Genomic DNA, 17,745 nt, shown 5'->3' with positions numbered 1-17,745 from the left:
GAATTAAATTTTAAATGTCTTTAACAAGGAAAACTGTGTCTAGCCAATGTCAGATGTAGTTCTTAAATTTATTTATTTTTTCCAATTTCTGCTCAACATGTCATAATTGTTGTCCCAAATGATGAATAATTCTACAAGTAAATGTTGGACACAAAATTACCATGGTCGAAGTATATATATATTTGTCAGAGTTACATGACTCGACTTGAATTTTCGAGGCCAATTTGACACAAATTTCATATTATTCTAGAAATTTTTTACTATTAAATATTTAGAAAATCACTACTTTCGGATAATTTAAAATAGTGATTTTTTATCTATCTAAAAAATAGTTAAATAATTCAAAAAAAAAATGTAAATTTGGATCTCCAAGTACATTTATATACGAAGATTATGTTGAATAGTTCAGATCGATTGTTTGAACTATATAAACAAAAATATTAATCGTTGGTTTAATTGAGTTGAATAAGGTATATAAAGAGCAATATAATAGTTGCTGAGGAGTGTTTATTGTCTAATTCACCTGTAATATTACTTTATATGATTTTCTCTCTCAAAAAGAATATTATATATGTCGGTTAGATTCCGCTAATCAGGGACAAATTAAAACAAAATAAAATTTGAGTCAAACTTTTTATTTTAATGGAAATACATGCAATTGAAGTCAACCTATTACAATATTGAGGAGATAATATATACACTAATAAAAGTCCAACTTATTTCAAATTACACATAAAACCCCAAAAGTCAAACTAATTATAAAATTTATAAAACAGCTCATCTGTCATCTCAATACTGCCCTGGTGTTTCAGATCTCTGGTAATTTTTTTTTCAAATAAATATATATAGGTCATTAGTATACTAAGATAAAATAAAAGTTTCAACTAAGATCCGTTGCAATTTTCTAAGGGATTAAGACATATTTTATGTAAAACTTATGGGAAAAATATTAATTTATATTTAATGTTTTTGTTTTGCTTAGGTATTTAAATTGCTTGATTGTTTTTTTTCTATATTAATTGAATTATTAGTTGGCCCACTTTAAAGTATGTTACAATTTGATGTTTTACTCAATTTATTTTCTTAATTATTGAAAATACATTTATTATTTTTGCTTCAAGTAGTTATCATAGCTTTGCTACACTACTTATCAAATTAATTAAAGATTGTATGGCAAAACAGAAAAACAAAAATAAAATAAAAACATAGAAATCTACACTAAATTTTGGAGGTCCTCAGTAACTAGCAAACCAATATCTAATTAAGAGGTAGTGGAACTCTCTTCTTTAAAATATTAAAAATAAGCTAAATATTAACTAATTAAGATTTATTTATTTTAATTACTAATTGATAGATTCGTAAGAGAAATGATTTATTTCTCTACTTGAAACACGCACAAAAACATGTCTAAATACCATTGTATATGTGCGACAAATCCAATCCGACCTGACACATAAAATGTCAAGTCGGAATCGTCGAACCGGTAAGGTTGGTGGACCTAATTGGGCCGGGCTAAAATTGTCATCTCTAAGCCCATTTGTTAAAGCCACGGCCTACAATCTTTGAAATATTACATGAACTTGAGGAGGGTTCAAATGCCTCCATGTTTTTGTGCCTCCATCTCCCTCTATCATTTTCAAAGTTCAAACAGTCGATCCGAACCGCTCAACCTAACCTCCATACTAAAATATGTTTGGAGACCAAATTTTATATTTCTAGGAATTTTTTTACTATTTTTTTAGATAGGTACAAAATCAGTAAATCTGAACCATCTAAAAACAGTATTTTTGTACCTATCTAAAAAAATAGTAAAAAAATTTCTAAAAATATAAAATTTGGTCTCCAAACATATTTTAGTATGGAGGTTAGGTTGAGCGGTTTGGATCGACTGTTTGAACTTTGAAAATGATGAAGAGAGATGGAGGCATGATGGAAGCACAAAAACATGAAGGCATTTGAACCCTCCTCCATGAACTTTTGTGCAAATCTCAGAAAATTGCATGAACATTAAAATATTTGTTATCTTTCTATTGTGTGCTGGACACTTACCGATGGATCTGAATCCCCATTTGATTGATATATGATATACAATTAATTTTAAATGTCAATTTACTATAACCAAGATCTCTGAACATTTTCTTACTGCTTAAACAATTAGCCCAAGCCGATTTCTTTGAATTTTCCTTTAGTCTAAACTATACTTAAATCTAACCAATAGCTTAATTAGTCTCTAACCTTTAATCAAGGGTCATTTAGCCCCTCATATAATCTAAACTTTATAGATAGAGATGCATTATATACCTATCCGTTTGACCAACGACCGCCCCACTGTGTCATAATTTTGTCGTTTTTCATGCAAAAGCCTTGCATAGTTGCATGTGATGTGACTTAAAAAATAAAAAATAAAAAGGTTTCATTGGTGAAAAGGAAAAGAGAAGAAAAGAAAAGAATGAATAAAGCTTAGATATTTCTTGATTGGAGCATGTATGTAATGTAAGTAAGAGTAGTCTGCTGGCATGCACGATGCATGCATGAATAAAGCGTAGATTGCATTGGATGTATTATGTGGCACGACACAATATAATATAAAACTATGAGGCGGTGAAAGATAGCGTTGCTGCCTTTGGAGGAGACCAAGTTTGAGTTGCATCTCTAAGCCACGAGCTCTAAGCCTCTAACCCAAGTTCGTTTGCATTTGCCAGTATATCTGTATCATAGCCGTTTGTACACCGAGCCTACAAAACTTTCTCAACAGAGACTAGAATATTAAATTAATGTGGTCTTGAGTCTTGACTTGACCAAAATCCTTAAATTTTCTCAGCAGTTGGATGGTGTCAATGGCAGCCACGTGTCGGAAATGTATAAATTTTGAAAAAATGTTACAAGGGGTAGGCATGTGAGTGGCACCCGTACCTTATGCGGCAGTAAAAGCTTACACCATACCAGCATTGAATTCCACCCATTTCAAATAGTCAATTCATGATTCCAGCCTAGCATCTCACTTTATAGCCTCTTAAAGCCACCGCAGTTGCAATTTAATGCACACTTCCCACAGAGATCTTGCTTTCTAGGCCAATTAATTATTTCAAATTACATATATGCTACAGCTAGATAAGACCTCCAAAACAAATTAATAATTAAGTACCTCTCCTTGTTCTTTCCTTTGCTTTGCTTTCTTATCCGGATAAGGTTTTCAGTTCCACACAAAAAAAATTATCAAAATGTAACAGAATATAACCAAAAAAAAAAAATATACAAAACGAAATTTTATAATGACAAATTCTCACACTATTATGACATAGATTATGTAATGTATGTTAAAAAAAAGTACAAAAATTAATTATAATAGAATACAAGTTATATGAACAAAATAAATTAGAAATGCCCCTACTTTTGCATCATTAAGTTCAAATAAATCTTTGCATTTTGAGAATGAAAACAAATACCCTAAGTTCAAATGTTCATTTTCTTCATTTGACATATTAAATGGAGTCAAAATATCATATCAAATATTATACTGTTAAATCATCACATAGAATTGCTATATTGGCATAAATTCGATATTTATTTTACCTTATATAGTTATTACGGCATTACAAATTTCAACTGTGATTTCAGTTTGAACATAAATTTCTAATTTATATAATCTACTACACAAGTATCATGATACAAAATGCTCTAATGCTCACAATTTTACAAAAAAAAAAAAAATACATATAATGGAGTATTTGCAACTTTATAGAAAATGTGGAGAGTGTTTATTCTGAAAAATACAAGAGGTTAACGAAATTATGGTGAAAAAAAGCATTGCAACGCTTTTTTTACTTTTAAGAGTATGTCATTGGCGATATTTTAGTATAAGTGTCAACGACTTCCAAAATTTATTGGAAGATTTGATATGACAAATCTTAATGGTTCAAAATAATTTACTTCACGAGTGATGCATTTACACGCAAAATTTATAAATTTTCGACAAATATCAAGTGGTCAAACAATGATGGAAAATAAATATATTATAATTCTTTTAACGTTTGACTTCATACTAAATGAATTCAAAAATTTATAATTGCATGTAAACCCATCACTCGTGAAGTAGATCGATTTGAATAGTTTGAATTCATTGTTTGAAATTTATCCAGTAGGTTTTGGAACCGATGGTATTGGCATAGTAGCCGAACTAACTTTGAGTATGTTATGTTCAATAATTAAATTTAAAAAGTTGATAGGAACACTATTTTTTTCTCCACCAATTTTTGGATGTTATGTTCAATAATTTAATTTCAAGAATTTGTTAGACCCTACTTCAATCTAGACGCTACTTTGTGTTTTTCCCTAAACACAAGGGGCTAAGAAGAAAAGTTCCGAGTGTCCGAATCCATGGAACCAACATTTATTCATTATCTTTTTTTTATTTTTTTACTTACCAAATTTCCATTTCCGGAAACAATATAACTTTGTAAAGCATTTATTTTTTTTATTTTTTTTGAAGGAAGAGAGTTTGATCCAAAAGGCTCTTAAACAAAAATTCATTCCATCACAAATCATAAATTCGTTCCATCACAAATAAAACGTTTTAAACCCAACTCAAAATAAAATTTGTTAATTTTTTTTGTTTAAAAATTACTTTGTGTGAAGTGAAACGAGTAGAACAAAAAATATATAAAATAAAAGGCTGTGGCCTACTTTTGGCGATATATGCATAGCGTCGGTAGATGTCAGACAATGGGTCCCACCAGGAGCAGTGATCCTGGCCATCCAATTGAAATAACAACAAAGTAGAACTCTGTATGGCTCAGTTCAATTGACTACAAATCAAAATCAAAATGCAATGGCAGCATTGGCAGAGAGAAGAGAAAGAGAGAAAGGGGCTCAGTTTATTCAACTAGACCCCTGTCAGAGGCATCATGTGCCCCAATAGTACCCCTAATACCACCATTTGTGTCCTTCCATCCTCGGCCATTAGCATTTAAATTTTAGTACCCACATAATTTGGACTGGCACGGTATGTTTGATTACCTCTGAACGCATAATATCTTCATACTATGATCTCATCATAAATATATTTTTATTTTTATTTATGTTTTTGTCATTTTATTTGTAATGATTCAGCACATGAGCTTCAGTCAGAATTTTTATCAAGAATAGACAAATATTTTATTGGTACAATTAGTGAATCGTAGACTACCGTGAATTAACTAATTCAATTTGTAAACTGTTTAAAATAGACAAGATTTTATCTAAACTTAGACAATTGTCTGATTATACATAGATCTATACTATGTGTTTAAAATTCAGGAGTAACCAATTGCCTACTCTTCATTCATTGTGGCTTGCCACTGATTAGACTGACATTTTTGTGAAACTTATATCTCTTCGAATCTTCTAATTTTGTGTAACTAAATTATCTTTTACTTTTAAAATCTTTAATTGTTCAACAATTTGCTTTAACATGATTATGATATATCAGGTAATATCAATATCTTAATTTGATTAGTTGGACAGAAATTAATTTAATCTAAGAGAATAAAAAAAAAAATTTAAATGCTACAGTGATGACGGGATAATCTATTCCGTCCAAGACATTTTTTTAAAGTTAAATCGCTAATTAGGATCAAGATTAACAGGACGGGATGGTTTACCCCGTCCAGACACTGATACGGGATAAACCATCCCGTTTTTCCTAGATTTCAATTTTCCAGCAAAACAATTCTCTTTCATGATATTTTTTTATTTTTATTTTTTATTAATAAAAAAATCGGCAAAAAATCCCCATCCCAACTCCAATTGGGTTTAAGTTTTTTTTTGTGCTGACTGTTTCTATTTTATTGGAAGGTTCCGAACCGATAAAATCTTACATTTTAAATATTTCAGAATTAATTAATTGTCTAAAAAGACAATTATATACCTATCATTATTCCTTAATAATAGGACATGAGATTGAATTTTATACAAGATGTTGTTTCATTTAAATAAGTAGTCTTGATCTGTTTGAATATCTCAAATAAGTATCATACATACAAGCAAAGCAGATCGTCATGGATTCAAAACCTGGATGGAAAAATCTTTTGTCATAATAACAAGGGTATTAAATAGTTAGGTGATTTTACCTCCAACCTTTACTAAAAAAATATACAAGCGAAGCAGAGCCTAATCCACTCTTTACAGTGGTGGAGCCACATACTAAACAAAAGTTTCAAAAATATACTTATGTTACTATATTAAAATAATTGCAAAAATATACTCACTATTCAAATAATTATAACATTATCTTACACCCTGAATATTTTTGCCACTTATCATAATTTCTGGCTCCGCCTTTGAATTTCTAAGGATTTTATTTCCTTGTTTGAACATAAAAACTACTATTTCTTATAAATATTTTTCAAGAAATTAACTCTATTTTATCTCAAAAAAAGAAAGCCAAATCCTACTTTCTTTATATAAATAATAGGTTGTTAAAAAGGTGACAATAGGTAAAAGAACAGGGAATTAAAGAGCTGGTACATGTGCCACATGGAGACCTCTATTAAGGGAAAGCTTATTTGAACCAAACAAATAAATTTTTACCAAGTTTGGATAAACAAAAACCCAAAAAACCAGATCTGGGTTGATGTCCTGTTTTATAGTAGGCATTCATAAATGACTTCCTTCATAGCATTAATTTTTCAAAGGTATTCAATTTGTAAAAATATTTGACAAAAACCTTGCATATCTTTAAATTACAACAAAGACCACAATTCCAAATTAAAAAAAATAAAGATGGATATCCTCTAACAATGGTTTATCTTGACAATAATCTGAACAACACTATCTTAAATCAGTTAATAAAAAAAATAGAATAAGTTAACATGCTATTTTCATTGTAGATTACTAGTGTATCAATTTATATACCATTTCAATATAATTTGAAATCACCTTAATAAATCTTCATATATGAATCGTTGTTAATTTTATATTATTTGATGAGCTGCAAAACTTATATTAAATTTCATCATTTTTCATATATATGATATGTATTAAGTACATATTATATTGTATTTGTTAGATTTGAAAACTATAAATAATATTCTATAATTATGAACATTGTCAAATTAATATGTTGTCAAGGAATACCCCTCCCTTGAATTTTTTTTTTTTTAAGGGAAGTATCTACTGTTAGGTTAGTTCACATCAGCAGAGTAATTAAGAATAATACACAACATATTCAGCTGAGAAAAGGTTGTACAATATAGGCAAAAGAAGAGAAACTTAATCTACAAATTGATATTTAATATTATACAACAAAAGGTTGCAATTAAGAATATTAATTACCATTCTCGACCAATTATATAGTGCACAATATTTTTTTTTTTCTTGTTAAATACTTGAGAGAAAAAGAAAACATAATTCCTTATGGAAAATTATATATGGTGTTCACTACATCGCTCCCGCTATATCTTTGTTAGTGCTATCAAAAGTACAGTTTCCAAATTCAATGGACTGAGAACTTTTGACAGCATATCAAAATTTGGACATCTAATATTTTAGTTTTTATATTTTCAAAGTCCAAGTAATCGATTCAAATCGTTCTACATTCAATCTATAATAAAATGTGCTTGGAAACCAAATTTTATATATTTTTTAAAATTTTTTTACTATTTATTAAGCCAATTTTAAAATCGTTGTTTTCAATGATCCAGAAATTTTTTACTATTTATTAAAATCAGCAATTTTAAAACTGACTTAATAAATAGTAAAAAAAAAATCTAAAATTTGATCTCCAAGCACATTTAATATATAGATCACATCTAACAATTTAGATTGACCGTTTGAACTTTGAAAATCGAAAAATCAATTGATTACACCACGGTTCTGAAACAAACATTTTATTATTAGCCAACCCCTCTCCCTCCCCCCCCCCCTAGTCTCTCTCTCTCTCTATATATATATCTATATATATATATATATATAGCACTTGTTAAAACAAAGGTTTTATTTCTTTAAAAAAAAATTACTAGTCATGAACGTCCGAGACTTTCACCAATGCTGAGATGAAGCGGTACAAATATTACTATTTAACTAAGAGTTGGTGTCATTATTGCACTGTTGGGAAGAACAGTGACAATATTATTTGGGGTCATCCATGTTAGATGCAATGTAAAAATTCGAATTGTAATATAATAATATAATAATAATGTTAATGGAAAATGATATTACTATATTAGTCACATCAATAATTATATATAATCATTTAAATGACTATGATTATTATGATAATATCATGTAAATAATCAACAACATCATATAATAAAAATGATGGTACAAAAAATAATATAAATAACTATACTAATCGCTATTTTCATATCACTATTTTTTTTATTCCACCAATATTTTAAATCAACGAATTAGTATATTCTAAGCTAAACTAGTTAGCAATTATTTTCAAGCTAAAATAGCAAGACTCTAATCCCTCTCTATAGATTAATGTCTTGCTTATCAAATAAAAGGGAATTCATGTATACAAAATATATAATTTCTTTTAGAAACCATAAATAAAAAAATATATTGTATCAAACCAACTTGATTACTTTATTTTTTTATAAAAAATCATAAAAGCCGAGATGTCATTTCAATCACTTTTTTTTTTTACTGAATTGTCATTTCGGTTCCAGTCGTTTTCACAAATTTCGAGAAAAAATACATTAAAAAAATAAATTTCGGTTCCAGTCGTTTTCAGACCGAAATGACATTTCAGTTCTTATGATTTTGTAAAAAAAATAAAAATAATCATTCATAATTTTTTTTTTTTTATTATGGTTTATAATTTTTTTTTTCCAAAATATACGTAGTGATCACGTGCTAAGATCAAGCGGTCCTGCATGCCAGCTCAGGCTCAACAAATGAATCTTTAACCACCAGTCAATAGACTGGTCAACATGCTTCTTACCTTTTCCCCTTCTCTCCATCCTTTTTACTCTAAAACATGCCTACTATAACTTCTCCCTTGCATATGCCCAACAACAACTCTGTTACATTTCACTGACAATGGGACCAAACAATGCCATACTTAGTATAATTGGCCTTGTAGTATACTGTGTTGCATAGAATTTGGAACAGAAGATCTATGCATAGTAGAATCATGTATGGGGTCGCTGTATATAGAATCGTGACCTAGCTAGCTAACATGTGGACAATTATAAGGGTGGCAGCTCCGTATCCAATCTTTCCCATCACTGTGATTCTGTCTTCACCATACCCTATATTTTTGTCGAATTTTTTTTATAAACCATAATTAGAAAAATAAAAAAAATTATGAAACCAACAATATTATTTTTTTTTTCTTACAAAAATTATAAAAACCGAAATGTTATTTCGATTCCATTTTTTTTGGGGACCAAAATGTTATTTCGGTCCAAGCCGTTTTTACAGATTTCGAGAAAAAAATACATTGAAAAATTATAAAAACATCTAGAACCGAAATGTCATTTCGGTGCTTGTAGTTTTTGTAAAAAAAAATAATCATATTGATTTCATAAAAATCTTTATTTTAATTATGGTTTATAAAAAATAAATTCTATTTTGTGACACAAATACAAATATATATAGTTGCAAAATGTTGTTAAAAGGCATATGTTCAGTGGCAGAGCCACAACTTAACACAAGTAAGCAATTGTTTATTTCTAAAATTTTAAAATTGAATATTAGTATAAATATATTGGTTTGCTTAAATCTAGAAATTAAATTTTCTATCTCTGTTCTTTGACAATTTAATACTACAGTACAATTCAATCGAATGAACTAAATTGCAAATTGCGATTGATAATTAACTAAAATTGTTGAGTGTTAATGTTTTTATTTTTTATTTTTTTGAATATGATTTAGAATTTGGTGAGATTGATTAAAATGATTTAGAAATATAAGTTAATTTTTCCCACTGACTCGATAACCCGGTAATCCAAATTTTTTTGTCCACTCCTGACTCAAATTCTGACTACGCCACTGCATATGTTACACTTACACACATTAAATTTATGTAGAATGTTCAGAAGTTTAGAAAAATAACAACTATTTTTTGATGAATTATAATAATGATGAAAACTATATTAAATATGTAGTTTCTTAGCGAATTCATAAAGAATCCGCATATTTGATGCAGTCGTTCTATATATACAAGAATAGAACAGTATTCGCGAGAGATATTATCGGTATATTGTCGCGGATACTACCATCACTAATAGAAAAGAAAAAAAATACTTTTATGTTGGTATGTCCTGGTAGATAGTCACTTTTTATTCTTGCGGATACTGTCTCATATTTCCTAAAATTTGCCATCTTTTCATTTTTAAAAAATATATATTTCTTAAAGAGACCGCGTATTTGTGTGTACATCTTTGTTTGATTTATATGATATATATGGAGAATATATATACTGTGGGATTCTGAGGGAGTGAGGGTAGTAGATAATATCTTAGTTTTATTTTTCATTTGGTTTATATATTTTTTTATGAGTAGAACTAGAATGTTCTTAAGTTTATCAATTTTTTTTTTATAAACTCAACTTTAAAATCGTTATTAGATTGACTTTAAATGACGAATTTGAATTGTTGAAATCCATCTACTTTATGAGTGAGATGCGTATACATACAAAAAAAAATTGAACTTTTAAATTAATTTAATATAAAGTTAAGTGGTCAAAATTAGAAGGTTTATAACTTAATTTTAATGCATTCATTTTTTAACATTTTTTTACCACTTGGCTCTATACAAAATTAATTTGAAAATTTAAAATAGATGCATCACTGGTAAGGTATATGAGTTTCAATGGTCCAGATTTGTTGTTAGAAGCCAATCCGATAGATTTTATAGTTGAATTCACAAAAAAAACTTAATTAGTAAACTTAAAAACACCCAGTTCTATTCTTTTTTCCTTTTTTATTATTTTTTTCTTTTTTTATCACACTTTTAGGGTCTGTTTGGCCGTCTAAAGGGAACGGAAATTTTTGAATGGCCGAAATACTGTGCGCATGGGCAGATTTTCACAAAGTTTGAGTGATTGTTTTTTTCACACGCACAGTAAACAGCGGACCAGGCCCATAAGCTGGAAAATTAACTTTATGTAATTTGACCTTTCGAAAAGAAAGGACATCTGTCACTAAGGTTCTGTTCGGCTATGTTACTGTTCCCGTGGGAAAAAAAAATACAGAAACAGTAAAAAACAGTTCAAATTTTCACTTTTTTTATGCCCACACCCATTCCCATCAGTGCGCCGAACAGGGCCTAAATGAAACTAACTTTTCTCATAGTCATGTAACAATGTAGAACGAATAAGTTAAGCATTATTTTAGAGCATAATATATTCTTAATACATGCTAGAATTATGCATAAATTAAATTTATAAGCATATTTTATTCGACATCTAATTTCGAATTTCAAAGATAGCAAGAGTTGCAATGTTTGGAATAGTCAGATGAAACCCGAAAGTTCTGGATTGCTTCAAGATGATAAGATAAATATCATTTATATAATTTTTTTTTTTAATATTTTTGGCCATAGTGTTCTAATTTAGACAACTAGTCTTGCTGTTGAAAGTTAGGATATATATGGACCCACTGTGAATACGGCACCTCCTTATCTGATTGATTTGGTAAATAAAAAAATAATGTCACAATAATATTATTTAAATAAAAGTAAAATAGTGTTATTGTGGCACTGTTCAGTAGAATATAAAATATTGTTTGATGATGGAATATGAAAATGTATATCATACAATATATATACTACAACAACAATAATAATAACAAAAAATGTTGATAAAAAATAATGATATAATTATATGAGGTTGACTTGGGTGAGCCATGGAGTAAAACGCATTTGTACTCCATGTCATATTTTCATTTTTAAATTTCAAACAACCGATATATTCGAACCTTCTAACATATTCTCTATATTGAAATGTGCTTGGAGACTAAATTTTATATTTTTTGAAATTATTTTACTATTTATTAAGTCACTTTGAAAATTATTGTTTTACTATGAACAATAAAAAAAGTAAAAATTTATGAACCACCGGATTAGCAATTTTTAAAGTGGCTTAATAAATAGTAAACAAATTTCAAAAAATGTAAAATTTGGTCTCCAAGCACATTTCAATATGGAGATCGAATATATCGGATCGAATATTTGAACTTTGAAAATAAAAATATGTTCATTTTACAAATAGTTCCTTATGTCCATAGAAGCCTTTGCCATAATTATAATAATGGTGATAAAAACAATATAAAATAACTATAAAAATCGTTATGAAATAATCCTCTTTCCATCCATTTTTTGAATTAGCGGATTATTTGTCTCTATTATAGCATCATTTTGAACATTTTAGTGTGTTCAAGGGAAGACTCATGTTGAAGGAATGTGGTCCATTTCATTCTCATTAACTTTTAAATTTTTTGTACTTTATATATGATTTTTTTACATAATTCATAGTAAAATGTTATAAATAATATAAAATTGTGTGTTATTTTGCTATTTCGTTATTTCAACAGTTGCATAAAGTGGTCGGTTCCAAAAATGCAATAATTGTGTGATTTTAGTGTATATATATGGTCGAGTTCTTCTTCTTCTTTTTTTCAATTTTAGTGTATAATTTTATGGAAGAATTTCATATATACCACTCAAAAACTATGAAATTACGTATTTACCATCCAAATTTCTGTAATTACATATTTACCATCTAAAAATATAATAACTTACACATTTACCCAATATAACTTTATATATATCAAATATACTCAAAATTTAGATTAACTATGTTTAACATTCTTAAAACTATAATTAATCAAGGATTAACTTAGCACCATTTCTTTCTCTCCCTAGACTTCTCCTTTATACCCAATATAAGAGATTAAAAACATATATCAAAGTGACTTAACAAAAAAAGAAACATGACTCCAAAAAATGATCCACAAAATAAGCAACATTTTCATTAGCCAAATTAAACATTATTTTTGGAGTATGAGATTCAAGTGGTCACCATAATTCACAGAAAATTCCTTTTTGAGGAATTATTTTTCCATTGTGTTTGTATGAGTGTCTAGTATGTGTCCATAAAAGAATTTGGGTAATTTCAATTGTAAAGAATCATGCATAGCTGTTATACTGACAGAAGGTCAATTTGGGGTTGTTTGAGAAGTTGCTGTACCAGCAGGGGTTTGGCTTGGTTTTATTCATGTTTGGGGCCGGTACAAGCATTGGTGATGTTTAGTAGGCATGTACATGACGCCTATATGGTCTGTTTGATGCAATGTCAAGTTTCATGGTTACTATACGCACTATTTGTGCATGATTGGTTGATTTGTATAATAGATTTTTAGTGATTTTCTCACTATTTTTGGTACCATCAAAGGAAGAAACAAAATAAAAAAGATAAACAAAAATGTTAAGAATCATATAACCAAGATCAAACAGTACAAGTGGGATGTCAGAGTATGAAATTTTGTAGGGAGGTCAGATTTTTACAAATGCATTATTGTTATGGCATTAATGGTGTGCTGTTGATTATTGATTCAATTCCTGTCGATATCAAGGTGATTCTACTCTGAGCTCCCTCCCATCTAGGTCTATCTATCTCCTCCGGTGCGGGTGTTTCTTCCTCTTCTTATTCCATCTTCTCTAAGTGTTCTCTCTAGGTTTTTAGTTTGCTTGATGGGGAGAGTTTTAGTAGAGCAGCCACATGAGAGGAGGCGGGAGAAGCTATGTTTCAGCGCCAAAAAGAGAGAAATTATGATGGTAGGAGGGGAGGGACTAATCTATTTATTAATTATATTATTTATAATATTAAATTTAATTAATCTCTTATTAATCTCAGATTTTGATTAATTGGGTAAATGTGTGAGTTATTATATTTTTAGATAATAAATATGCAATTACAGAAATTTGGATGATAAATACGTAATTTCACATATTTTGAGTGGTATATATGAAATTCTCCCAAATTTTATTTGTTGCTTCAACATACAAATAATTTGTAGGAGTTAATTATCATTGTGATCAAGTTAGACAGTTCGGATTCTTCTAACTTAATGTGTCTGAAAATACGTTAAATCAAGTAATTAATTATATTCTTAAAAGGTATAAAATTAAAAATAAATATAATTTATGTTACATTTTTTCAACCTTTTAATTATTTTCTAATACCACTTGTTGGTCGGGAATGTACGAGGCGCTTTCCGCCTCTCTCACATAAACAATTAATTAGCCAATAAAAAATTAACTCTTATATATATTAACAAATTGCAACTAGGAAATAAACAGCTAAATTTTTTAACCAAAGTTTCAGTCCAGAAGAAAATATAATTTTTGAACAGGTAGTAGCTAGCTCTGACAAACATATCTATAACTATAAGGTCAGGCACAATATACAAAAATTCATGTCACGAGCATTTTAGTGCTTTATGGGAAGACTGCACCTTTATCCTAGTGCCCATGCCAAGCAGTTTTATTCATCAACTGGTCGTTAAATCTAATGTTTTTTACCTTGACAGTATCCTATCCGGCCTGTACATCATACACTTTTACTGGTTGAAAACTAGTTTTCGATGTATGACTGAAACACTACCTGCACATTGTGTTTGTATATAAGCGCCTAGAGTGATGTTGGATGAGAATATCATGTTTTCTATAGAGCTTCAGGTACTAGTAACAGAGTGTAGAGACCAGTGTTCAACAAAGAAGTCTTTACAACATAGCATGTTTTCTATAGAGCTTCAGGTACTAGTAACAGAGTGTAGAGACCAGTGTTCAACAAAGAAGTCTTCACAACATACTGACATAGCATGTTTTGTACTTTGAGACAGTATACCGGCTCTTGTCTTTCACTATATGCCCAGAAGCATATTATAGAGGAAAAATCAAACCATCATGAGGTTGAAATCCAAAAAATAAACATACCCTGTAATTTTTTTTTTTTTTTTTTTTTGAGGTTTAATAGCGTCCACTCGGTGCACCTGCAACTAGATCGGCTTAATACTCCGATCTTACGCATAATATTCAGTGTTTAAGTCTGTGCTTTGGACCTTCATGTCATATGATATGCGAAGTAATATATATATGTCCCTTACATAACTTCAAATTTTATGCACTATATATCTCATCATGATATTAAGCATATTCAATCTCAATAATTAACGCTATATATCAATTTAAATTATTTGTACTGTTGATGGAATTAATTCTGAGGGCAGTACAAAAAGAGAGCATTAATGGTAATTTAAGTCATTCAAAAGGCCCATGGATGAATAATAAATGTTTTGCATGTTGAAGGATCCATGTAAAAATACAGTACTACTAACAAAGGAGATTAAATTTGCACTTGACAAATACTTAATTGTTCCTGCTTACCTGTTTACCTAGACTGCAGTAATGTAATTCAATGCTCTCCTTGAAAATCCAGGAGATGTCCATTGGGAGTGTTGTAGCAGCCCTGTGACAGTTTGACCATCGGATCTAGCTTAAAATATTCACAATTAATTGTTAAACCACTCCAACCTCATCCAGCTATTTCCTAACGCACTATATATCCAAGTGTGTGTGTGTGTCTGTGTGTATATATATCCTCACCAATCAATAACACTTGAAGTACTCCCACTGCATCAAAACAAAAGAGAATCAACTAGTTTCACTTCCCTTCCCTTCCCTTTTTCAAACAAATAACAAAAGAGCGCTAAAGAGAGATCAAAGAAGATATATACAAAGCTAAAAAAAAATAGAAAAGAAGAGGTATAGAGAGAGAGGTTGATATAAAGAAAAGAGAAACAACACCAAATTAGGAGAGGTGGAACCAATATATGGCATGTATAAACATGTACAATCCAGATCATCAATCGCATTACCCGATCGCCGGTCCCCGTATTTCCTTCTCTAGTGACTTCTGTCTCGAGTGCCCGCCACCAGCATCTCAATCCCGCAACCCAGCAGGGCCTAGTGATCCCGACTTTGAGTTCTCGGTGGGGTCACACCAGATGATAGCGGCCGACCAGCTCTTCTTCAAAGGCCGTATTCTCCCGATGAAAGAGTCGACAAGCCATGGAAGCGGTCACCGAGTGACGACACTGAGAGATGAGCTTAGAGCGCAGGATCGAGGGAATGACGAGAGGCCACCGAAGGCAATGCGGTGGAAAGGGCTGCTTGGCTTGAGAAAAGGTAGCAATAGCAAGAAAGCCGAGAGCAAGAGCGAACTCGAGTCTGTATCGGAATCAGAGAGCACTGATGTGAATTTCAGGAGGTTCAGTACTCAGGTTATTTTCTTTTCCCTCCCTGTGCTGTCTTTATACTGTAAATTTGTAATGTGCAATGCTGAAATAATCTAGTTATCAAACAAAAAATGAATAATGAAATATTGTTTTTTATATTGTTATTAGAACATTTTGCAGGAGCAAAAATTGTAAGTGATGTTTTCTTTTTTGCTAGAGGGTTATTATTATTTGACTTTAGATATAAATATAACAATGTGATTTTGTATGTATAGAAGAGTGCAATCTTATTAGTACAAATTTTTTAGTCCAGTAAAGTGTATATTATTATATCATTACCAAAATATTTTGCTCTAAATTTTAGATAAATATTTTAGGTTCTGATATTGATAACATTTAAATTAATTTATGAATCTGGTTAATTAATTGAGGTAGTCTTAGATGAACTTTTGTTATCTTGTATAATAAATTGTTTTGTTTCTTGTAGGAGCCATAAATGTGAAGTCAAAGCAAAGTCAAGATTATATGATTGGATGAACTGTAACGAGTAACGACATGAGATTCTTGTAATTGTAATGCTGGTACGGAGCGGTACATCCTTGTTGCTGTTCATCAACTACATGTTAATGCTTTAGTTTTGTTAAGGCCTCAAGTAATAGTTTTTATTTATTTTTTTTCCTTGTTCTTCAATCTTTCTTTCCTTTTTTTTTTCCTTAGTTGAAGATTTGTTGTATGAAATGAAGAGAGAAGGACATGGATGGGTTTTTAACTTCTCAATTAATTAATTATCAAATGTGTTTGCTAGGGTTTTGTTTTATGCAATTAATTTAATTGTATTTTTTCTTTGTAACTTAGTGATTAGCTGGCTCTTTGTAATGTACTGATATCAGCTCTGACCCACATAATTTCATGTCTTTTTTTTTTTTTTTTTTTTTTTTTATGCTTCAACATAATTTCATGTCCAATTTAATCAATCTGTGTAGCTATGGCATTAAATATGTTTCTGGCATCTGAATTCAAAGCCTGGAGAAGTGAAATGAGTGTGCCTTTTATTATTGGGTCCTTTCTTTTGTATTGGAAACTGTGCTAATTTTGTCTTTTAGTGAAGAGGTAATTAAGAGGGACAAAGGACAAGATTATGCAGGCTTTGAATTTAAAATCAAAAGGAGCCAAGGAGGGATATAAATTTAAAAGAAACATGCATCTTTGATCTTTCCTTGGTTTTTGTAATATTTTTATTAGTGAACAGATGCAGCTCTAACTCTACCTCATTTATTAGACTTAGCTGCCAACTTTCCCATGATTTGAATGCACTGTTGGTCTTGGATGTAAGAGGCAGTTCTGTTCTATAAATTAACATTTGTAAAAAGAAAACTAATTTAATAAGGAATGTGCTACGTCCGGTACAAATTGGATTCGAACTTGGAAGTATTGTGATCCATGCAGTGTTTTAATAATTGGTTTTTATTCGGTATTTGAAAAGCCACCGAATACCGCACATACAGTACAAATTACAAAA

General features: G+C 29.8%; 1 protein-coding gene across 1 annotated transcript; it reads left to right on the top strand.

The window, feature by feature from the left end:
* Window positions 1–15,587: 15,587 nt before the first annotated feature.
* On the top strand, window positions 15,588–17,003 carry LOC144552787 (uncharacterized). The gene is made up of 2 exons (XM_078300780.1): window positions 15,588–16,271; window positions 16,714–17,003. Exons 1-2 carry the CDS (start codon window positions 15,822–15,824, stop codon window positions 16,720–16,722), a joined length of 459 nt encoding a protein of 152 aa, XP_078156906.1. The 5' UTR covers window positions 15,588–15,821; the 3' UTR covers window positions 16,723–17,003.
* Window positions 17,004–17,745: the final 742 nt, after the last annotated feature.

This window comes from Carex rostrata, chromosome 4 (genome assembly GCF_964058835.1).
Source record: "Carex rostrata chromosome 4, lpCarRost1.2, whole genome shotgun sequence".
Taxonomy (NCBI): Eukaryota; Viridiplantae; Streptophyta; class Magnoliopsida; order Poales; family Cyperaceae; genus Carex; species Carex rostrata.
Note: the sequence above shows the minus strand (reverse complement) of the source record. Positions and strands in the feature narration are given on the sequence as shown.

Excerpts from the sequence above, each read along its gene's own strand:
- LOC144552787 (XM_078300780.1), top strand. The coding sequence starts at position 15,822 with ATGGCATGTATAAACATGTACAATCCAGATCATCAATCGCATTACCCG.